This window comes from Thermobia domestica, chromosome 5 (assembly GCF_964235325.1).
Source record: "Thermobia domestica chromosome 5, izTheDome1.hap1.1, whole genome shotgun sequence".
Classification (NCBI taxonomy): Eukaryota; Metazoa; Arthropoda; class Insecta; order Zygentoma; family Lepismatidae; genus Thermobia; species Thermobia domestica.
The window spans coordinates 246238184-246263573 of record NC_137458.1 but is presented as its reverse complement, the minus strand read 5'-3'; the positions used below and the strand labels follow the sequence as shown (position 1 = coordinate 246263573).

The 25390-nt window shown below is 38.1% G+C and overlaps 1 protein-coding gene across 1 annotated transcript in view; it reads right to left on the bottom strand.

Moving 5' to 3' along the window:
* Positions 1–18441, bottom strand: part of LOC145686515 (uncharacterized) — a 170127-nt gene extending 151686 nt beyond the window's left edge. Inside the window, exon 1 of the mRNA XM_081759902.1 lies at positions 16100–18441. Coding sequence (XP_081616028.1) covers positions 16100–16417 — 318 coding nt within the window. The 5' untranslated portion in view covers positions 16418–18441. The remainder of the gene's footprint in view (positions 1–16099) is intronic.
* Positions 18442–25390: the final 6949 nt, after the last annotated feature.

The following is a 25390-nucleotide window of genomic DNA, read 5'->3' as shown; positions in this document are numbered from 1 at the left end:
AAATGTTTCACACTATGAAATGAAACTTATTTGTTGATCAATACATAATTATAAGAACGTAATACAAATCTAATTAATTCATTAAACAACAAATATACCGGGTGTTTCAGATAAAACGTCCAGTCCTTTTACATCAGAAACTGTTGGAAATAAAAGGATGAAAAACAAAGTGACATGGGAAAGTATAAATGACATATTGAATGGAATGTTTTGTTTGTCTCATAAGAACTATCATGGGACTCCGGAGGGTTATTCGAATATTTTCAATAGCAAGGTAGCTATCTTTTTGTAGGAAAAAAGTTTTTCGTTTGGAACATCATTTACAAAATGGCCACGAACTTCCTTGTGGTTATGTGGATAGGGTACGAACCTTTGGCGTGAAAAACCCGGATCCGATTTCTTACGAAGCTCATATGGTTCGGATCCCACATTCAGCTATAGGTGTATGTCTTATACAGGATCGTTGCTGAACGGGACACTAAACTTAACATTAAATGACCACCATTCCACATTTAGATAAAACGTCCAATGCTTATGAGTCACTAAGGCTGGAGATAAGGATCAAATAAAGAGTACGATAGTAAAATGTCAGAAGGTACATCGAATGGTGCACTCTGCTTTATTCACAGGGTCTCCTATCATGAGGTCTCGGGAGGCCACCACAAATTTTTAAATGACGAGGCAATGTAATTTCATGTATCTTTGAGAAGATTATGGAAAAGCAAATATGCTGGAAAGGAAAAGTTTTTTCGTGTGTAGCACCATTTACGTAATGGCTACCGTTTCATTGTAAATTCTTGTACAGCCCGATATAAAACAGCAAGTGCGGTCATGTGATCATACATGCTATGACGGTTACCGCCACGCGCAAAAACGTTTATTTTAAGTGACGACACTATACCGTGTATACTGAGCAGACAGACTCATAGTGGATGGGATATAAACTGGACAAAAGAATGATCAGTCAGGTACAGAAGTTCTGTCCGAACGTCTTTAAGTAATTGTAAAGATCATAAATCCAACATCCAGAAAATTTGCAACATTCCGCAGTGAGAGTACATGTACTTCGTTTGGATTCCACCTTAAACTATAGGCCTACGTCTCATATAGCCTCGATGCTGAAAAAGAACGTTAAACTTCCAATTCTAAAGCTTTGTGAGATACCTAAGTCGAAAAGCATTTTGGGGTCTTGATGGCGTAATGAAACTGTATGATTGTAAGGCGAAATCCATCATGTGTTCGAGCACCAATGAAGAGCATGGGCGTTTTGAATTGTTCTTGATATACGAGTCGTGACCCTGTGTAATTAGACTAGGATAAAAGCTCAGAATGGGAAGACTCAGGTGTTCAGGAAACTCAGGTATGAAAGGTTGATCAGTTACGTGATAGAATGCTTATGTCCAGTGGCGTAGCAGCTGCCCCCGCAACCCCCGCAGTGGGGGGCCCAGAGGTATAGGGGGCTCCGAAGTCTTGCGATGAATAAAGATTTAAAGAAGTAGAAGCTCAACCTTACTTCTATCGGCTTTACAACTAGGGCCCCTTCTCTATACTTTGCGAGGGGGCCCGCAAAAGTGTGCTACGCCACTGCTTATGTCGAATATGAGATGTTTATAGTTCGATTCTAGTCAATGTGAGAATATTATGTCAACATTGGGTCCGTATGTTTTCCATTTTTCTCCCTCATGATCATTCCCCCAATTATTTCCTTTCATAACCATCAGTCTCTTTTAGTCTGGGCATAAGAATAGAACATTAAAATAATAGATTTTTTTCGAAAATCAGTTTTAAAAATCAAGTTTCACTTTAAATAACTCTATGGCCTATGGACCCCGGAGGTTCAATGCCGCCTTCACAAAAGCTATCCATTGACTTCTATCCTTAGCCAACTGGATCCAGTTTCTACTTTGTATTCCTATTTCTGCGAGATCCATCTTAATATTGTCTTCTCATCTGCGTCTAGGGTTTCCTAATGGTCGTTTTCCGATTGGAATTCCAGTTAGAACTTAGAAAGTGTTTGTATTTTCTCTCATTCTGGCTACATGGTCTGCCCACTTTTGCTCCTAGATTTGATGACTAACAATGTTCGGTAAACGGTATAAATTATGTAGTTCCTCGTTATGAAGTTTCCGCCATTCTCCATTCCCGTTCCTCTTGGCTCCAAATATTCGTCTCAGGATCTTGTTCTCAAATACTTTCAGTCTACGTTCTTCCCTCAGAGTAAACGACCATGTTTCGCAATCATACAGAACAACAAGCATGATTATCGTTTTATATAGTTTAAGCTTCAAATTCCTCGACAGAATTCGTGACGACAAAAGATTTTGAATTGAGTTTCACTTCAAATATAATACATTATATACAACAACAAACTATACCCACTGAATTTTATTAATAATATTTCTGGCTAAAACTACGTAGTCAATTGAAGTGAATGATTTAAGTTGACTTCTAGAAATGCCCGGGAAAAAATTATCATCACCAAGAAAAAAAAATCATTTTGTGTAATGTCTTTTTTTTATGTAGTAGCTTTAATTGCATTTATGCATTTAAAAAGAAAGAAAAGAAAGACAAAAGTGTTTTTAGACCTTAAAAATTGATTCGTTCACAGCCTACTTAAACAAAATTTCATTTACATGTTCCATAGACGATATAGTTTACCAACCGATTAGCTGAAGCTGGATTATTAATTCTGCATATCAGCAAGCATGTAGACAGTGTGATTAGCAAGACAAAATAGACGTCTCAACTTTTTTTTTCTTTTTTTAAAGAAAGTTTATCCCATTTTACACAGTATAATAGAAGCCGAGACAGTCTGACGAAGAAGGAAATGAATAAGCTTGCTGAAAAACAACTAAATCATGCTGACGACGAAGGAACAAGTATCTTTGAAAAAGTGAAAGATGGTTCTACCAAAAAAAGAACCATTTGACGTGTGAAGACGCAGTTAGAATACCATTAGGTATAGGCTATTATGTGTATATATATACACACACATACATATACAACAGATATAGTAAAGTAAAAGGTACATGACCCCTTGTTCTGAAGTAGTGTACAAATAAGACACGCTTTCTCTCGTTTAGATTGCTGCACCCTTTTCTTCCTGTTCTTATAAACAAAGATAGGATGCTCTTTCATCATGTTTCGTTTGCTTTCTTTTTGATATGCTTATATCTGTTTGGATCTATCAGTTGGAAGATTCTTGGTTTTAAATTGTTTGTGGATGGGGATGATTGTCAAAAGCTTTTAAACCAGACACTTGTGTGTCTTGTAGCTTATCTCTTTGAGTTCTTGTTGAATCAAGGATCTTCTTTCTTTTTAGGCACACAGTTACTCACTACTTAAACAGTATTGACTGGCTGTAGAAGTACTTCAGACAGAAATATTTTCTTTAACGTGTATTATGGGAGCAAAAGGCGTCTTCCTTGTATCACTTAACTGACAATCTTCTCTTACTCCAAACATAAGATTCTCAAATATAATATAGCTATTAATTTTATGGTTAAAGAACCCACAGATAGAAAAATCTGCCATGATCGTATTATTAGGCGCCGATCTGGCAGGGGGCAGGAGGCCCACCTCGCCCAAACTTCGTTTGAGCTCTCCAGAATATTAACTCGTTTGCTTGGACCTTTTCTTCCACACATGCCAATGAAACACACACACTTGAATGGATTTCTCGACAGTTATACAGAAATCGATGCCACTGATCTTACCACGTTCTAATCTAATCTATTGTTGCATTCATTTTTTTTTTTTTTCAAGCATGCTTTTGAAAATGAGCAGCGGCACCGATTTCAGTGCAACTTCCAAGGAATCCGTTCAAGTAGATGTGTGTTTCGTTATCAAATAATAATATTTAAAAATCCAGATCCTGAGGGGCTCAAATAAACTTTGGGAATACAAGCACTCTCGTCTCCCGGATCAGCGTTCGGGAGAATAAGGTGGTGCTAATATTAATATTATATGTGATGAAGTGATAAACGGGTATCATCCAGAAAAAAAGGGAACATTTTGGTGTGAAATAGCATACAAATAAGAAAGATGTGTGCAAAAGATTTATGGTACAGGAACTAGTTATCTTAGTGCATGAATTCTTCTTCTTCTTCTTCTTCTTATTATTATTATTTGTTTATTTCATATTAAAACACGTTGTTAACAAAAAGGGCATTCAATCATTTAAATGCATTTTTTAAAAAAAAAAGTCAATTTCATTCAATAAAAACAAACGAAGAAAAAAAATGTACCCAAGTGTGTTACGAGAGTGAACTTTTTTTTTAAATTACGTTATTTTTGTTTTTTCTTTTCTCTTTAAGTTTCTTACCAGAGCCAAGAGTGTTTAACTCTATGCCCATGATAAAAGATAATTCCGAAACTTACTTCGAGCACTTACTATGGCGGATACCTGTTTCGTTATATCGCCATTGTATTATGTTGCCTCCAATATATTCAAACCATCTTGGAGTTCACCAGCAGAGTGGAACGATTCCTTTCAGACAGTGTTTCAATTTTCAAAACAAACGGAAAGCAAAAGCCTTTTTTTAACTCTCTGTGCCTCACAATTGGCAGGATTCTTAATTTTGTCGCACATATACAGGGGCGGATCAAGGATCGACTTCTGGGAGGGCGGTGGGTTGTCATACTGCCATTTTTAACCTACTTTTAAGAGCCTCAAACTCTGGGATGGGTTTTATTTATATATATAAAATAAGAGTTTTCTCTTCTGGGAGGGGGGTGATTGCCCCCTGGATCCGCCACTGCACGTGTATATATATTGGATTGTGCGAGGGCATAGGCAGTCAATATGGCGTGTGACCACCACGAACAGCTATACAGGCACGACATCTGGCCTCTATGCTGCAAATCAGAGTGTTGATCAAGTCTTGCGGCAGATGGCGCCACTTCTCGAGGAGAGCTGTTTGCAGATCAGGGATAGTGCGTGCTGGTGGACTGCGCTGCACTATTCGCCGCCTAAGAGCATCCCTCACATGCTCGATGGGTTTCAAGTCCGGCGAATATGCAGGCCATGCAATACGCGTAATGTTTTCGCACTCCAGATACTTGGACACAAGAAGTGCGCGGTGTGGGCGGGCATTGTCATCCATGAATAGGAAGTCTGGGCCAAATGCTCCGCGGAAATTGCGCACATGTGTATTGAGAATTTCATCCCGGTACCGTTGTGCTGTCAAAGTGCCATGTTACACAATATGGAGGTCCGTTTTCCCATCCAGCATAATTCCACTCCACACCATAATGGAACCACCGCCATAGGACGGCCGTTCAGCAATGAAGTTTGGATGATAGCGTGTTCCTGGCTCTCTCCACACTAAAGTCCAACCAGAATAAGACGACAGGCTGAACCTCGACTCATCGGAGAACATGACACGCCCCCACTGGTGTTCCCCCAAGCAACATGTTCCTGACACCATGTGTAACGCGCACGTTTGTGCTCCAGTTTCAATGGCACACACAGCACAGGCCTTCTTGCATACAGTCCTGCTCTATTGAGCCGCCAACGAAGAGTTGCACGACTCACGCGTTGTCCTGTAGCCTGAAACAACTCTTTGGCCAGTTGAGAGCACGAAGCTTGACGGTTACGTTTGGCAGCAATTGTGAGAAACTGGTCATCGACGGCCGACGTCTTCTTCGGACGGCCTCTTCCATGACGTCTATTGACTTCACCTCCATTTTGGAAGTGACTCCACAGCCTCGACACAATTTTTTGTTCACGTTGAATTCCTGCGCCATTTCCACTTGCGATCGGCCCAATTCCAACCGCCCAATTATTCGCCCGCGGTCAAAGACACTCAAATGTCGTCTACCAGCCATTGCAAGGTGTGTACCCCACACAAGAACCACTAACTCAATGCTTGGAGCCTCGGACACTACTGGGCTGTGGTGTACGGCTCATGGCATAAGTTGTTCACCGCGCTTGCAACGGTGCTGATTATGATATAGAGTGGGTGTTCGCCTTGCTTGTGTGCCTCTGTGTATGTGCAAGTCACTAACCAGTGTCACATCTGCACCATCTAATTGCTTGACTGAAAGTGAGGGGTCGTAGGTAAGTATGCTGCACGCTACAGTCGAATGTTTCTTCTTTCTTGAAAGCACTTTTCCACTGCTGGTAAAGTTTTTACTTTTCAACATATTGACGGCAACAGAGTACAATGAAGGTACAGGAAAAACTAGTATCAAACTGCAGTAAGTGCTTGAATGTATATGGTGGATATGTATGAAAGTAGAATAACGTTTGCAGTTTATTTACAGAATCGAAGTCCTTTGCACATATCATTTTTGCATTTGTGTTTCACACCACAACGTTCTCTTTCTTTTCTGGATGACCCTCGTGTAGGCTCCTACGCAAAAATATATTTTCTCGGAGGGACCCAACGTGAGCTCAGAAGAAGCAATTCCTCCTGAGATATGCCGAAATAGAACACTGAACCAATGCAGTTTGGATCATTATCAACCCCCTTCTCAGGTTTGTTCTGAGTTATAAACTTTTTTTTTTTTTTTTTTAAGGTTTATACGAAACTGTTAGTAATCTTGTTAATAGTATCTGTAAGATGTTCTGCCGTGTCGTGACAAAACGCTGCAACTTTGGCTGAGAAGTTTTGCGAAAATGAGCCGTAAAGTTTTCATTCGAAAATGTGATCTGTATCGTGTAGAACCAGTGTAACTAGGCAATAATGGTCAACCAATCAGTTTTCACCAAATTTAATCCCACAAAATGCATTTACGTAACATTACATGTAACCACGTGTTTCCAAAGTCAAGATACACTGGTTCTACACGATACAGATCACATTTTCGAATGAAAACTTTAAGGCTCATTTTCGCAAAACTTCTCCGCCAAAGTTACAGCGTTTTGTCACGACACGGCAGTGTTGCCAGTACCAGTGTATATATTTTTTTAAAGTCTCATTATTATATATCAAGGCTAAGAGAGGCAGCATTTAATCTACACTTCGCATAAAAAGAAGCGGATACGGGTCCCTGAGGGCCTTTTCTATTTGTTTGCGCCACAGTAAAAGTGATACTGACTGTTGTTTGTTACGGAAAAAGTAAAAAGGCTTATCATGACTTGAAATGAATCTTGGAATATGATCAAGATAGGTTTCTATCGTGTCACTTTAATGAAAGGAGGGGGCCGCGGTGGCTCAGTGGTAGAGCGTTCATCTCTGGTACTTGGGGTCCCTGATTCGATCCCAGCTCGCGCCAAGTGAACTTTGTGGTGGACAAACACCGTGGATATGGTTTTTTTCAGGGTTCTCCCGTTTCCTCCCACTTTCTTCATTCAGCCATTTCATTCATTTCTCATCATTATCGTCTCCTTTAGCCTAGCCGGCATTAGCGTGGGACGTAAAACTGATTTCATTTCATTTTTTTAAACGAAATGACACATCCTAAGGAAGTAGGGGTTTCAAAGTTTATGCCAAAAAAGAATATATATCCGAATATCGCACAGTCCTACCTGATCATAGTTCAGAAATCCACGTTAATAATAAATTCCAGTTCTTCATAATCTAGGTGTTGTGTGAGGACAACAAGTATATAGAATTTACTTCTGTTGACGGTTCTACAGAGAAAGGAATTTGCCATATCACTAGGGGCACGAGTTTTTCGCGTTTCGTTTTTATATTTCGCATTTTGTCGTATTTTCCAAAGAAAGTTTCGCAGTTTGTAGCTCTTGTGGAAAAAAGTTCCCTGACATTTTACAATTGTTCCTTTTGTTCATAGATCACTATAAAATAAACCATTAAATACCTAAAAACAAAATACATTGAATATTTCACTGGACAATGTCAATTTCATTTATAGAAAATTATATTTTTCAAATCAAACTGAGGAAATTCAGTAAGTAAACTTACTATGAGTAGGAAAGTTTTGCTGTCTTCTGAAAACACATAGGCACAAGTTGCATTTAAGCATTAAATATAAGCACGTTACCGTTTTCACATTTTCCTTCTTCATTGTTGTACGTTTGACACTTATCATCAGTTCATACTTGGAAAAAATCTCTCACAATTGGCATTGCTTGTTGGAAGCCAAACATATGTAAGTGCATTTACAACAAACTTCAAACAATCATCACTTCGGAACTCCGCATCCAGCTGCCATGGTGATAACTAACGGGCAATATGTTCCCTATAGTTGTGTTCTAATCACCCAAACTGCACAGTTCTTGTCACGTTCTACCGTTCCATCAGCGGAAAACTAGCGTTTTTAAAATAATGAAACCACATTTTTTAAAATTTCGCGTTATATCGCGTATTGTTAGAAATTTCGCTCAAAACTGCCAATTTCGCGTTTTATCACGCAAAGGAAACCAATGAAAACACACACAGAATATCATAAAACGTCAAGAAACTGAAAATTACTTAATTCTGACGCATTTTGTTTTATCGCGCATTGCGGAAAACTCGTGCCTCTACATATCACTCAAAATTTCTAATATAAAAACTATTTTAAAATTGAAAAAGTAATGAAGATGAAAACAAAATGTTAAGACTCGTAGTGTGATAAACACATACAAACGAAATTCAATTGCTGTCTTCAGTTAAGCACGTTGATAACACCACTTCCAAGCAATGTTATTTACAACAGTTGACAGACAAGTAGAAAAGAGAAAAGTTAACACTCGAGTAATTGGAGTCAAGTAGGAGATGTCAGCTTCAACGTTATAATCCTAACGCATTTTGACAGTTCATGCTGTGAGACAATGCATTGTCACTTCCTATTTCATAGTCAACAAAGGTCTTAATTTCACCATTTAAAGTGAAGACAGTAGGGTTCACAGGTGAACAAACGAATGACTTCAGCTATATCCAGACACCTGGTGATAGACATCTTAACTAGAAGTTTTGTCCATTAGTCTGGAGTGTCAATCAAGATGATGTCATACAAATGGAAAGAACAGAAAAATAACTATGCAAAATTATTGAATTTTCAATAGACAGTTAGCTTTAATGCTATTTAACGTCTTACAACAACAACAACAAATATAATAATAATAATAATAATAATAATAATAATAATAATAATAATAATAATAATAATAATAATAATAATAATAATAATAATAATCGGTTTACTCGTAAAATTTAAACATTATTAATAATATCATATATTTCGCACCAGTCCATACAGAATGTAGGGACCCTATATACAGAAATAAGCAAACGAGTCATATTTCATGCAAACGACCAGAAGTAGCCCCATTACTTAGGAGCCTACGCAACACAAATTACTATTGTTATACGAGGTTTTACTATTTTTTAAATCTTAGAGTATAGTTTGGGATTGTACATCCAGTTCTCTTTTCCTATAATTTTCTTGGAACCCCCCAAGAGAGTGGAGTCCTAAGCTATAGCTTGTTTAGCTTATACGTAAATCCGACACTGGCTACATACCACGCATTATGCGGGTTTGGATTTCGCTTTTCAGACCCAGTGGTCCGGAGAGATGCGGTGACTCAGATTAGTATTACCCACGAAACAAGACCAGACGAGAAATAATGTGTCTAATATCGTAAATTTTTGTGAAATTTCTAATCTCGTCTAGATTCTTTCTCGGCTCATGGCCCCGCGTAGCGAAGTCCCGGGTTCGATTCCCGGTGGGGACACTCGGTCAAAAAAAGTGTAAAAAGCTTTTTCAGGCCAGCCATCTGAATGAGGTTTTCTTGCGTTTCCCTCATTCACAACAGGCAAATGCTTGGGTGGTACCTAACTTATAGGTTCCAAGCCGCTTCCTTCCTTCCCCAATCCTTTCTTCTTTCTCTTTCTCCGGATAGTGTGCTCGCCGAGGGACGTCATCCCTCAAACATGACGGGCTAAATGACCTTAGATGCCGAAAGCCCAGAAATCTAAACCCTAACTTCTAACCCCTCTTTCTCGACTCGTCTAGATTCTCGAAAAGGTTTTCTCCTGTTATTTCGTTTCGTAAATTCATATACAAAATGTATGCTTTAATTTTCTACTTAATTCCATTTAGAAGTTATTAGAAACCTTCCGTGTCACGATAGTTCCACAAAGGAAATGGAAGGATATCTTTCTGTTTAGCGTCCTACGATTATGCCCTGCAGGCCAAGAAAGATGATGATTAATACAAGTGAATGGTGATAGGAGATTTGGTGGAATAAAGAAGTGGGAGGAAACGAGAGTATCCAGAGAAAACCCACGGACACGATGTTGTCAACCACAAACTTACTTCGCCCGGGATCGAACCAGACACCCTACACACCAGAGGTAAACGCTCTACCATTGAGCACCGTGCAGCTCCACAAAAGGTGAGATATAACAACATTTAAGCCATATTTATTATTGAAGTATCTTTGAATGATGGCAAATGATCATTGTGTTCGTACAATCATCTTATCAATGTAAAGTTCTTTTTACTATGAATTCACCATCATAGGTATTCTGCCATTACTAACAGGGCAATTTCTGCAACTGAGAATCTCTCATGCTCCACGGTCTTTTGCTAACCTCTTCGTCTTCAGGTACGATTTTTCTGTTTTGATATCATCCATTAATTGTAGTCTCCTTCGCCCCCTTCCTCTCTTTCCTACCACTATACCGTCTAGCACGTCTCTTATGACACAATTCCTTCTTAGCCAATGTCCCATCCAGTTTCTCTTCCTCTTCTTAATAATATATTAAATTGTTCTTTTCTCTCCCACCATTTCTAAAACTTTCTCCTTTGTTCTCGGCTTGACTCAGCTAATTCTCTCCATTTTCCTCCACAGTTCTTTTTTCCTTTAATTTTCTTGGGGCCCTCCAGAGAGTGGAGCCCTAAGCTATAGCTTGTTTAGCTTATATGTAAATCCGACTTGACTGCATACCACGCGTTATGCGGGTTTGGATTTCGCTTTTCAGACCCAGTGGTCCGGAGAGATGCGGTGACCCAGATTAGTGTTACACACGAAACAAGACCAGACGAGAAATAATGTATCTCGTCTCGTAAATTTTACTTCTCCACACCCACATTTCGAAAGCTTCCAGTCGTTTTTCATAATTTTTGCGGAATACCATGTTTCTGCCCCATACAGTATAATACTCTACTACGGATTATGTAAAACTAAAACAGTGTTTAAGATGTAAGTCTTGGGTGAACTAGTTTTACCTATGAGACTCGAAACATTTCTCATCTCATAGGCAACACTAACCCACACAGACCCGGACAGAGCTGATGAACCGGAAGTATCCAAAATATATACACTAATCATTACTACATAATTTTATTGTGGATTAATTATATCAATATTTGAGCTCAATTAAGGTTCTTGTTTAATTCGGGCATGTAAAGGTGAAAAAGTGTGGCTAGTGACCTGTGAATAATGGCAGAATACCTATGATGATGATGACTAACTGAGCCGATGATTGCTCAAAACTATATTTTATACTTTATTGTATAGTAAGCCACCACTTGCTTGATTTACGACCGGGCAATCGTAACCGAAGTCGGTCTAAGTCGAAGGTTAATTGTACGTGCTTTCGAGAACGTATGTGAACAAAGATCAGTAAAAAGTATGATCGTGTTCGGAACCAATGCAGGGTGAGTATCATTTCAGAGCAAATTTCCAAATAATTCACGGCATTCCTGTAAGTCATGCAAGCCAAACACTTGTTTCTACTATCAATCGGGAATCATATTTATAAGTGGTCTTCAACCTTTAAGGAATTGAATTCCTTTAAAGATTCTGCTACATGGTCAGTTTATCATGTCACTGCGGGCTAGAATGAAATAGAGATCATACTTGGGATCATTTTCAATTTTCCTTCCCTTCACCCCTTTAAGCGACTGATCGCTAAGTTACACATTTTCTGAATCTTTGTTCTATTTTGAATGTACCGTTTCTTGTTTTATGTTTCTGGGTCGATTAGAGACTGAACCACGAGCATTTGAAAGTAACTCTTTTAAATCTGGATTTTTCTAAAAATTGGCCTGGACTTACCTTGCAAATTGGGCTTATACATAAAAGTTAAGTTTCAATTCATTATACAGTAAAATCTGTCTCCAGCGGAATTGAACGGGACTCGCAAAAATTTCTGTTAAAGATCAACGGTTTCCGGTTAACGAAGATACACTTATGCAAAAGAAAGTGCATGCATATAATGGACATACTGAGATAAAATCAGATGCTTTACGTACCTTAATTAATTTATAGTATTTATTTCTACTGCTAATTTAATACAAACAAAACTTAACATGAACAGAAAAAATACTGTACACACGTTAACTTAATTTTTCCAATAGTCAGAAAAGGTTTTCTGTACACATTGCTGCTTGTCTGCCCAACTTTCCACAAAGACTTTAGTCTGAGAAACCACACTAAGCATATCAGTGTCATTTCGACGTACGGCAAATGTTGCAGTTCCTTTAATTTTTATGACAGAATCTTGGTAAGTCTTTATCCTTACAGTCTTCTTCCAACTCAATATCATATTAAACTTCTTCCTCCATTTCCTCTTCTTTCATTTCTGAAACTTGAAATTTTCCGTTAAGAGGCTTATTTTGATTTCCGTAAGAAAGTTTCCGTTTAATGAAGGGAATTGAACACGATTTTCGCCAGTAAATTCATGGTACTCTGCAAGGGCGCCCATCAGGGGGGCAATGTGGGACGCTCGTCCCCCTAAGAGGAAATTGTACTTGGGAATATCGAAAACCCAATAGAATTTTTACATTAGTTACAGTAAAATTTGAAACTATATTTGGAACGTTGCTTATATTTTCCCCCTTTGGAAACCACAACATGATTGCCCTTGGTACTGTGAAATATTACCGTTTAATAAAGGGTCCGTTGAAGACAGGTTTTGCCGTATTATTATGGCCAGCTACAGTTTTTCTGCTTTTTAAAGAAAAAAAAAGATGATACATCTTTATTCACGGACCGGGTGAAATATTCGCAGCCTGAAATTTGGCTATCACTGTGTGAAACGAAAATCGAGGATGTCAACCAAACCATTATAAGGGAACTACATAGGCTAATGAACCCCAAAACTATTCTTCCTTTCATCACTGTATGACTTCACTAATGATGCCACCCAGGAATCGGAAACTATTTAGCTGTTTCTCTTTCTCCCTTCCTATCTCCATAACGTTAGATAACGTGTCTGATGAAGGCAATGTTACATTTCCGAAACTGTTACGCAAGTATTTGGTGCTTTGGTGAGTTTTGCTTTCTTAACACAATTAATTCATATATTCATACCACCAATAACTTCTTTCCTTGAGCTGTTGTGCGAAGTACTGAAAAATTTTGAACTGTTGCGTGAAGTGATAAAATGTAAATAACTTAACTTATTAAAAGTGTACGAAAAGGTTGGTTCTTCTTTCTAAAAAATAAACAAAAAAAAAGACGTTCTCTACAAACAAGTATCTAGAATTTCTAAATTATTTGAACATTATTCATCATTTAAGTAAATGATTGAAAATTACCGCGGGATCGCTAAGAACAGTGACACTTCCGATACCGTTTCAATCCAAATTCAGCCCACAATAGTAATATTTAATTTTTATTTATATAGATTGCTTATTATTTTCTGATTTTTTAATATAGTTCCTATAGGTTTGAGAGCGCTTTAGCAATAGTAGAAACCAGAACATATTACTATTTTCCCTTATTAGAACCCAGCAAAGAGGGTAATTGACGCTGGTAATAAATATAGGAAAAATCTTATCAAAGGAATTAACATGCTATATATCGGAGAGTAAAAAAAAAAAAAAAAAAATCTTTACTCATTTCCCATAACTTATACGTGATTTTCACGCATTCCTACTATAATCAGAAATCGAAAGTCATGTTGAAGAGCATAGCATTTCATTTACAATGAACACTGACGTCATAAAGTGTATTCGGGGAAATAAAACAATTATTTTTTCTTTCTTTCTTTCTTTCTTTCTTTCTTTCTTTCGTCTGAAGAGTGAATCACATAGCAATCACTGCTTCCTGTCTTCCAAAGGTCATCAATTAACGAGAATATGCAATCATTCATTCAACTGCATTATCTTGAGTTGTTTCCACGACGCGACGATTGCTTTCACAAATCACATTTGTATCCGAGGGATTCGTATTCGAATAAAACAAATAAATGGGGATATATCATATATACTCAACAACAATGAACGTAGTTTCTGTTTAAGACGTCGCTTTTGTAAAGATTGAGCTCGATTAAACAATGGTAATAAAGATAGTGGAACTACTATATGAATAACAATGGATTCTTAACCGTCTCCTCTACACTGTTAAAAATAATTTCTTAAATTTGAGAAATCGTTTCTTATCTGTGCACCAAGACACTATTTTCTTAGAAATGAGATTTGGCAATTCTCACTCATAAGGAAAGCAATAGTAAATTTTCTCGTTTCGCTTTATACAACCTCATCTACTTTTCTTTATTTCTCATTAATGAGAGTTTCAAACTCTTGTTTCTAAGAAAAGATATTCTTGTTGCACAGATAAGAAACGGTTTCTCAGATTTAAGAATGTATTTTTAACAGTGCGTCTTATCTGAAGTAGGAGATTTGCCCTCAGTTGCACCAGAAAAGTGTCTGCATAATACCTTTAAACATACTCCATGTTGGATTACTTTGCAAAAATTCTTCTGGCTTGAAACATATATACAGGGTGAGGCTGTTAGTTAGCAGTGTCAAGCCTTTAACTAGGCATGGTAGCCAGACATCTCATTTTTACGGGACTGTCCCTTTTTTCAGAGAATCGTCTGGTGTTCACACAAAATTGCAAACGGCACGCAAAATGTCCCCCTTTTTTAAACAAAAAATCCTGTTTTGAGTGTAGTTAAGTAATATATATATATATATATATATATATATATATATATATATATATATATATATATATATATATATATATATAAATATATATATATATATATATATATATATATATATATATATATATATATATATATATTAGATTGCCAATCGTGAGGCAAAATCTATTGGGGGCTCTAGTCCCTGTAGACTTTCTTTTAAAACTATCCTCGGTGTTTCTGTGCTCATGTCGCTGTTGTATTGGATTAAGTAGCCCATTGTGACAAATTTTCCGGGGTGGGGAGAATTTCATTTAAAAAAAATGCCAGATCGAACTTTTATGTACGGGTTCTGGGCTCGATTCAAGGGAGAGAGCCTTGAAATTTGAAAGCATTACTATGATTTAGATTCCACTTTAAACTGTAGACCCATGTCTCATGTAGCCTCGGTGCTGAACTCCAAGCAATCAACTAAATAACCCAGACTTTCCCAATAGATCTGTCACGCAATCCCATGGAATGGGTCATGAAATTTCAAAATTTAAACAAAATTTATCCCATACAGAAAATTTATTAGTAAATTTTTGTACGACATGTTCTGTTTGTACACGAAGCCTTTGATAATATATTGAAATCGATTTTGAAATGGACTGCAACCGTCAATGCCTGCAGACCAGAGACAGCAACAAAGCTCAACTCTAACCTACAATAACACAAATGTATCAGAATGAGGTAGGCGTTTAGTAAAAGTGTATCGTCAGTCAAAGAAGTTTGAGAAGCACTGCAATCACCAATCAAATACACACGTTCTCAGGGTGGCAATAGTTATTTCGTGAGCTCTGAGGACAGGGTAGTGACTAAGATATTTCGAAGCTTGTTATAGTGAGTGCTAGAAATGTCAGTCATTCCAAGCATTAACGCTAGCCTAGGAGTGGGCGTACCTATGGGTTTTCGGAAAACGAATATTTTTCTTTCCTTTGCGTTTGAAGGACAACGTTTGATATTATTGCGTAACCATTAAACTAACTTGTTACTTTCGCCATATTTCATCAAACAATGGGTTTACAGTCATCGGCAATTATCATCTTCACCAAACAAGTTTAAAAATAGACATTGGCGTTCTTTGTTTGACTAGAAACAACAAGACTATATAATTACATAACTAGCTAAAAATGTTAGTGTCTTTTTTTTAAGTCAATATACCAGTTAGGTTAAGTGGTAATGATAATGTCTTACACAGAAAAGGGCTCTGTAACAGATTATATGTATCTTTAAAAATTAAATATAATTTACTTTTTGTTAAAAAAGAAGAAAAAATAACTTACCTGATAGTCCTTCTTGTGTTCGTCCGTTGCCCGTACCCCTGAAGCGGAAATGACGCACAGGAAGACGAAAAAGAAGATGATGAACCAGAAAAACGATCGGCCTCGTGAAGGTCGAATATTTCTCGAGTTGTTTGCAGCCCCTGGCCACCCATCGCAGAAACAGGAAAAATTCAAGCCACGAAGAACATGATGGTGGCCACACAGCCACTCGTGGCCTTTTACGGCAAAGTTTTTATCACACTGCATCGTTGTTTTCAAAACACGCGAAGTGCTCGTCATCTGTTTATATGTGTATATACAATCAAAACATATATACATGTATCTATATATTAGAAGTGCGTGTTGTCAGTGCCCGTTTTCTCTTTTTTCTCTTAAATTTTGTTTAAAAATGTTTTTGTTAAAATTAAAAAATTTCTTCATCATAGGTGGCACGTCATATTAAAAATTGTCATGAGTTGTCACATCACGTAATTCCATTTTTTTAAAAAAACTACTTTTGTACGAATAAAATTTACATTATAAAATCCAAAGCGAATGCTTTGTCCAAATACTAGATTTTATGTGGCATTGGAAATCAACCATTACATCTTTAAATACGTCATAAATTAATCATCTCACTACGTTGCAAATTCGGAATGCACTTTATGACATGCATCTACGCAATGTCCAAAGCATTATCAAGTTACAACATGTTACAAGTGATACCACAATAATATTGTTTTTTTTTTAAAAAAAAAAGAAAAAAAAATGATACTTGTTGGTTAGTCGTATGTGCTCTCAGTTCACAAATAGACTTCTGAACTGGGTGAAAGTACAGACTATCTACATTTAAGTACAAATTGTAATTACTTTGTTCGTAAGTAATGAAGTAGGAACTCTTTGTTTTAAAGGGACGGCACTTAAAATTCTGAAAGCACACGCACACAAATCTTTACGTACAGCGGCTTTTGAATTTATACGAATTGGCACTTTGCAGAGATTTTTTAAAACCTCCTTTTACTCAGTAATTCTGAATTCAGGAGTAATATTCCTTTAACCTAACTATGGTATTGCATAAAGGAAGAATTTATATATTGATCTAGAGCAGAGACCACTAATAATAATTTATTGCAGTAGAAATTATGGAATAGCACACTTTTTGCTCCTACCTTGAGGCTCGCTTGTAACAAACATTTAGGACGAATTATGTATTCACAAGCTTTACCGAGCTTTTTTTTTTTTGGCTTAGTTCCATTAAAGATCGAACACTTATATAATTTGAAATACTGTATCACGTATTTATGTCACTCAGCACACGCTTTCTAGGAATTCTCTAAGTAGTTGAACTATCACTCCTGTTCTTTTCCCCTAAGCGCAAAGTTCAACAATAACACAAGAATAAAATTGTATGATTTTGGGAACCGTATTCTGTTCTCACAGTTACATTGTTTTCCATTATCAAGCATTATTCGTTAACTGTCATTTATATTCAAATTCCCAATTGATTCTTGAAATGACCCTACATTGTTCACGTTTTGTAAAGACGGCACAACACACAGCTTTTCTTGTCTTATTTCACATTTTGATACTCACCCCGTTTACGGATTTTGGATGTTCCTTTACAAATAACTGATGCACTGTAAAACTTTAAATTACTTCTTCAGAGCACTGTAGAGTAGTTGTGATTGCTAAAGACAGAAACGTAAAGCGCACACTTATCTGTCATCTTCCTGAAAATTTCCCGGATAACAACACACTTCACTAATTTCCTGCACCGGCCGGATGCTGATTCAACCTGTACCGCACTGAGTAAGTTTTAAAACAGCTGACTTGGAGACCCCAACACATGCTTTTGCTGACACGCGCGAAGCACCGCACCACACTGCATATGCACTTTTTTCTTTTTCTTTTCTTTTTTTTTTTTAACTCAACAACACACGTGGTTCTTCGGGAACTAATCTGTTTATGTATCGAAGGAGATGGAAATGGAACAGTTCCGAAGTCAATGTCATCATGACAATAATGATAGCAATCTGTAATGTCAATTTGTTTACTAAAAAGCCTCGTTTCTCTCTCTCTCTCTTTTTTTTCGTCAATTTACTTTACATTTCTTGTACGCCGGAATCAGTGAAAGTTTTTTACTGTTGTAAGGCCAAAGGTGCACCGGCTAAAAAAAAGTTTTGTTCTTTTTTTCTTTCTTGTTTTGTACATCTATATAACTGAATCTGCGCGAGCTGAAATGCGCGCAGTGCTCCATCGAACTGACTACCCATTAGAGATGCAGCGATTACTTATCCCAGCCACGAGTGGCATGGGTCTTCCGAGTCCGACCACTATGCTGTCAAGACAGAAGAGAGAGGTGCTCCAGCAGAGCTGCTTAGGATGTTTGGGGGAAGGGGGTAACGGGGAGACGATCCATGATGAGACTGAGTGGCTTGTGAAGAGGGAAAGGGGGACCAGTGCCCCCGAGGTACTTCAAGATTAAAAACAAGATGTACAAGAGAAACAAGAAAAAAGAAAAAAAGAGAAAGAAAGCTACTTATTCGCGAGCGCAACAAGCAAGGGCCTTGAACGGCCTTGTAAGTCACGATGCTAACCAGAAACATTATATTCTTCCTGCCATATGGGCTTGGCATAACGAATAAAAATCTACTTTAACAATGCATAATTTCCGCATGTGCACACACACACAATTTTGAACACACCCAATACCATAAGAGGCCCTCAACCTTTCTAGGTGCAAATAGCCTAAGTGGTAAACCTTGATGATTAACTCTTTTAATTGGCACCCACAGATTATAATTATATTTGCAGCATATTCATATACTGTACAGTATACTCTAGGTAATTGGAGTTGAAGGGACCGAGGCTCGCCCCGTTTACGAAAAACTGAAATTATACGACAAAAACACTTTAAAAAAACATATTTTCTACGAGTAGTTCGATTACATCGCTCTGTTCTATGGTTTTACCCCGGTCTATACTAAGGGACAGCGTTTATGATGTTTGAAGAAGGTGTTCCGAGTTTTCTTTAAATTCGTATCGTTAGCAAATGAGAGGGCTCAGATGTTACTACGTCTTGTTTATCTTGTTCGGTTGAAAAAGTGTGAAAGCTTTTTCAGACCAGCCATCCTGAGCGATGTTTTCCTGGGTTTTCCTCATTCACACTGAGCAAATGTCGGAATGGTATCTAACAGTAGGTCCCAGGGCGCTTCCTTCCTTCCCCAATCTTTTCTTCGTTCCCTTTCCTCGGATAGTGTGATTGTCAAGGGATGTCATCCCTTATACGTGACGGGCTAACATGGCCATAGATGCCGGAAGCCCAAAAGTCTAATCCTTGTTAAAACAGAGAGTGAGATGTAGCTGTCACTTCCTTGCACTATAATTTGTCTTCCCAGTCATAGCCCTTACTACACGGCAACGCCACGTCACAGTATTCGTTGTAGTCATCTATCTCTGAGTCCATCGACTGTGTCCCACGTTATAGTTCCCAGTTTCCGGAGTGCTACTAACTTTTAGTCTAAACATACTAGATTTGCTTATTCATACACTATAGTCCATGTATTTATTACGATTAATATAGTTATGCAATGCGCGTAAATAATTATTGTCTAACATAGTACCATAAGCCCACATGCATCAAGGTGTATGTTTATATTCGAGACTTCGCTTAAGTGTAGATCTTTTGGGTCCTCCATAGTAAAAAAAAAAAAAAAAAAAAAAAAAAAATCTGCCTGTGCTAAACGGGACGTTAAACAACAAATCAACAAAATATAACAACAACAACAATAAATAAATTCACTTTTACTAAGAAGAGTAGGACGTCTAATCTAGTAGTAATGTTACTTTCCATGGAAAAACAAAGGTAAGTGTGAGTGAAAATAGTTAATGAAATTTGTCCCTGTGCTAGCTAATGTGAGATTTCTAGTCATTAGGTGAACAAAGGTATTGCTAATGAAATTAAGGTGAAGAGAAACGTGCATAACTGGTAAATGGGAAAGCAATAAAACATTTTAGCTCTGTGTAGTTTTTTTTTTTTTATTTTTTATGTCTTGTATTATGTAAAGGAGTTACTGGATTATAATTCTGTAGTGCCGCAAATTCGCAAACTATTTTTTGCGAATAATTATTTCTTTTCTTTTTATTTTTTTTAAAACTGCAACAGAATTCGTATTTCATTTACTTCTTTTAAAATACAAATTCGTGTTGAGTGTTCTTTTTTTCCTAGCTGGAAACCAGACATCCTGTCTGCCTTCACCGAGTTCCCCCTTTCTGACCTATAGGTCAACAGCAGTTAAGATAAACATTCTCCCCTTCTGGTTCGATACAGAAGCTTAGTTTTTTTTCTATATTGATGTAGTCTTTTAACAAGTTAGATTATTATTATTAGTGGTAGAATACTGTTAAGAAAACCCATATAGTTTGTGTATCTTTAAAATGTCATTTTTGCTTCTGAAAGAAGATTCTTTTTCGTTCTTCAGAACATTAAATATATATGTGTGTCTTTGGTCGAAAAACAAGTAAGATAAACTGTTGAAGGGTCTTGAGTTCATTATGTATAAAACCTTTCAAGTTTATTACTTGAAATCTTTTATGTTTAGTATATGTTTATAGTTTAAGATACTATTTGTACCATTCTCTGTAATATCTCGATGTAATCTCATTCTTCCAGAGAAAGGGGCTCACACACCTAAACTCAAGGACTACACATCACACGCACACGCATGCGCACACACAAAATCTTATCTTTTGCCTGGCTCCACCCAAGGCACCTTGTACTAGCCAATCTAGATGTTAATGGCATGGCTCGTTCCAATAGCTAGTCGCTCCACCCCTCAGAGTGGAACTCTTCCGAGGTCATCTGCACCCGAAATCGTGTGCAAAGCCAATAATCTTTCTTTTCAGGATACTGGTCCCCCTCGGGCTCCGCCCTAGGTACTTTTTAGATCTCCACGCATGCTCAACCTCTGACCTTACGGTCCTCGTGCAACGTTTGCTCACGTTACTATTTTGCACACAGACCGTAAATTGGTGCCGCTTGCACCTCCGACCGAGGCCCTTAAAAACGCATGTTTTGGCCTCTCTCGTCGGACAACGTCCCTCTCCTGAACCCCTCAGAGACGTGCAGACTACGAGGAGTACGCAATTCGTTAGGCACGTTTCAGTTCAGGAACTTATCACGAAGAAGTCTCTAGTTGTCCATCCTTCTGCCTTCCAACCTCTCTGCCTCTACGGAGGCCTGCCTACTCAATCTCTTGGTTACCTACCTCACTACCTTGGTTTACCCAGTACTTGGCAATCTGTTTCCGAAAGCTCGATGGCTCAGCCAGGGTTCTCCCATAATTGCTGGTCGGCTTAGGAAACTGACGGTCAAAGTACTACCCTACCTAATCCTCACAGTAACTTGGCAATCTGTTTCTGAAAGCAAGATGGCTCAGCCAGGGTTCTCCCATAATTGCTGGTCTGCTTAGGAAACTGACGGCTAAAGTTACCTCCTTCCGAACTTGGCAATCTACTTCCGAAAGCTTCGCTTCAGCCCGGACTCGCTCCAGAAACTGCTGGCAAGCTTAGGAAAGTTGACGGCTAAAGTTCTGTCGCACCCCTATTTGATGTGTGTTTTGACAGACTCTAAGTTCATTGCTTAGCTGGCCTAAAACGCACCGGTAGATCAAATAGTTACTCCCTGTTTGATGTCTGTTCGCAGACCGGTAGATCAAACGGTAAACCCTTACACCTTCCTTGTTTGATGTCTGTTCGCAGACCGGTAGATCAAACGGTAACCTTAATTCCTTCTGGTAACCAACTTTGTTCAAACGGTAACCTTTACACCTACCCTGTTTGATGTCTGTTCGCAGACCGGTAGATCAAACGGTAACCTGTTCCTAACCTTTGGTAGCCTACCCTATTTGATGTCTGTTCGCAGACCGGTAGATCAAATAGTATACCTCTTACCTACCTACCCACTAGGACTGATTCGTGCCCTCCCAGTCTAGTGCAGTTTTGTTTTATTTTGTGAAAAGTGCTACAGTCAAGTTTGTGTTTATCAGTGACATTTAGTGAGTTATATTTACTACCTATTGGAACGTCGCCACGTAAGTTAAAACTCTTTTATATAAATAGACACAGTACTTACACTACCGCCCCGGCTCTGGTTCTTGTAATTTGTTTAGAGCCAATAAACTGCAGGCTTACTGCAAGGAACATATTTCTCGAGTTTTGTTTCAAGAGATATCCCAAAGGATTGTTTGGTTATCAAACCTTAATCAGGATAACGATTCCATTGTTTCCATTAGAAGTTAAGTCTTGGCCACGGCCAACGCTACCGTGTAATACTAAGATTCTTCAGACTGTTTTGTTAGCTGAGTTCCTGTTTCCAGTATAACTTTACCGCTCGAGTTATAGTTGGTGTTTTGCAGAAACTTTGGTTGACTAAATAGAAGTATTTTGGTAAATTACAAAACTCTCTTGTGTGGGTGCCGGTCTACGCAAACGCATACCGCCGGCCCGCCACATAATTTGGTGTCAGCTTTGTGGGATATCTTGAACAATCTAGGATATCTTGAACAACTTAGGATATCTTGAACAACCTAGGATATCGTGAACTTTTTGCACAGCCTTAGGATATCAGGAATAATTGTGACATCGTAAACTTTGATACCAGTTTAAGTTATTTAGGTGAACTGTGTTTTGTGCATGTGCATTTTGCATGTGTGGTATTTATTGTGTGCTGAAAGTTTTTCTATCTGTTTAACTTTCATTCCATCCTCCTTGGCGGAAGCGAAAAAGGGGAAAAGGACGCTTTTGTTGTTTGACTGGCCATCAATCAGCAAAACATCCTGCTCACTGTATCGTGACGCCAAACGCACATTAGTGATTTTCGTTCATTAGTGTTTAAATAAGTGCAGTGCATTTTAGTGTTGAAATTAGGCATTTAAAGCCCCATACAGGTGATAAACTCATCGTGAATTTAGATTTAGTTAGGTTAAGTGAGAAATTCCTCTCAGAAACCATTATTGCTCAAACCTTCGAGTTTTCGCAAATCTAAGAGGTTCATTCATTTATTTAATTTGTTGTTTCCACGTAGAAACGTAATTTGAATTTTTAATCATGGCAGAAGCTGACGGAAGTAACGTACAGCCAGAATATGTTAAAGTTTCTCAGGCAATTCAGGTTATTGCAGAACCATTTACAGGAGATCGTTCTAAGTTAAGGCAATTTATTGATAGTTGTGAAATTGCTCAAGGGTTAGTTAACCCCCGTGACAGACCTGTATTGTTGAAGTTTATTAAGTCGAAAATTTTAGGAGAACCTAGAAATCGTATTTTAGTTAGATTGAACGTAGATACTTGGGAAGCAGTTAAGACAATTTTAGAAGAGAATTATGCTACACATAGATCTATTGACTATTATGCTTGTTTATTGTTTTCTGCCAGACAAGGCAAAAATGAGGGTATTAGCTCATGGGCTAGCAAGTTAGATACAATTCGAGCTGATCTGAAAGCTGCTGCTTCGAAAATATGTCGTGAAACTGAAAGAGCTGGTGCTCATTCACTTATTGATCATTTGACAAAAGCATCTTTTGTCCAGGGAATTAGCGATCCCCGCATTCAAACAGTAATTCGTGGTAAAAGTACAGAAGATGATAGTTTCGCTCAATTAGTAGATTTCGCTCTAGTTGAAGAGTCGCACATATTGTCTCAGAGACGAAAGCCATTAGATTCTAAGAATGAAGATAGGGCAAATTCTTCAAATCATAACCATAAGTCAGAGAAGAAAGGAAATAGGAAATTTTCCCAGAAAAAGCATTCTGAAAGTAAATCTAGAGATTCTCATAACTCTTCTCATTCCCGTAAGGATAGAAGAAATTTTAGGAAAAAGGTTCATTGTTTAGAAGATTGTGATCATTCAGTAGACTCGCATGAAGAACCGCATGATAAACATTGTAGTGAAAATAGTGACAAATTAGAGGATTCCAATTCTTGTTGTGCTTTACGTTGTACACACTCATATCATTGTCGTGAAAAGCGTACCCATACTTGTGCTAAGAAACGTATCCATGTTTGTACCCGAAAGAACACAAGTTCTCCGCGTTGTTCTCATCACCGGCAAACGCGCAGTCCTTCTCCGCGTAGTTCTCGTTGCCGCAAAACGCGAAGCCGTTCCCCGCGTCGCATTCAGTGTCGCCCAGCGCGAGATCCTTCTCCGCGCCGTCCTCAATGTCATCGCCCAGCGTGTACTCATTCTCCGCGTCGCACTCAGCGTCGCCGATCGCATAGTCATTCTCCGCATCGCACTCAGCAACGTCCAGCGCGTAGTCCTTCGCCGCGTCGCCCAGTGTATGTGTGTCCCCAGCGCCGTACACCGCGCAAACCTTCTCCGCGACCAAAACCGAATAATGTCTCACCGCGTCGTCATCCCGTAGTTGACACGCATGATTGTGAATTGAAAGAGAAATGCCGTGCTGACCACAGCACCAAGCCAAAATCTTGTAGTAAGAATAAGTCTTTATGTTGTTTATCGAAACACAACTCCTCAAAAGTTAAATTAGAGAAACGTGTTGATAGTAATAGAACTCAGAATGATAATGTTAAGAAGATTTTCCTTTGTTCCACTGAACAAACGAGTAATAATTGTACGAAGGTGTCCCCACCTCAGAAACCTGATCGAAATTCTGTTAAGTCTGATACAATTGGACGTTACGCCCAATTATGTGAATGTTCCACTAAGAGTATAATTGATGAAAAGGGTAAAATTAAAGTACGAATGATTGATTTAAATAAGAATTACGAAATGTTATTAGATTCAGGCTCAGATCTATCGCTTATTAAGTATAGCCATTTACGTGAGTCAATGTTGAGAAAGATACATAGATGTGACTCCACTCCAGTGCATGGATTCAATAATTTTCATGCCCATACTTTAGGTACATTAGATCTTAGATTAGAAATAGGCAAGAATAGAGTGACTCATACTTTTCATGTAATGCGTAGTGATTTACTACCTCCTAATGTAGCCGGTATAATAGGCAGAGATTTTCTTCTTGAACATCATTGTGTAATTTCGTATGACGGACAAGCTGAATTGAAAATTGATGTAGGAACTAAAGTAAAGATCCCAGCACGTACTGAAAAGCTAATTGAAGTTAAGACTGAAAATAATGGGATAGGATTTTTGTCCAAACGTACTTTGGCAGACGGTGTATTCCTGCCAGACGCTATAGTTAAAGCATCCGATAACAAATGTGTAACTAGCATTTTGAATTTGACTGAAAATGAGGTAGACGTACAAATTCCTCCAATCTCTTTAGATTTT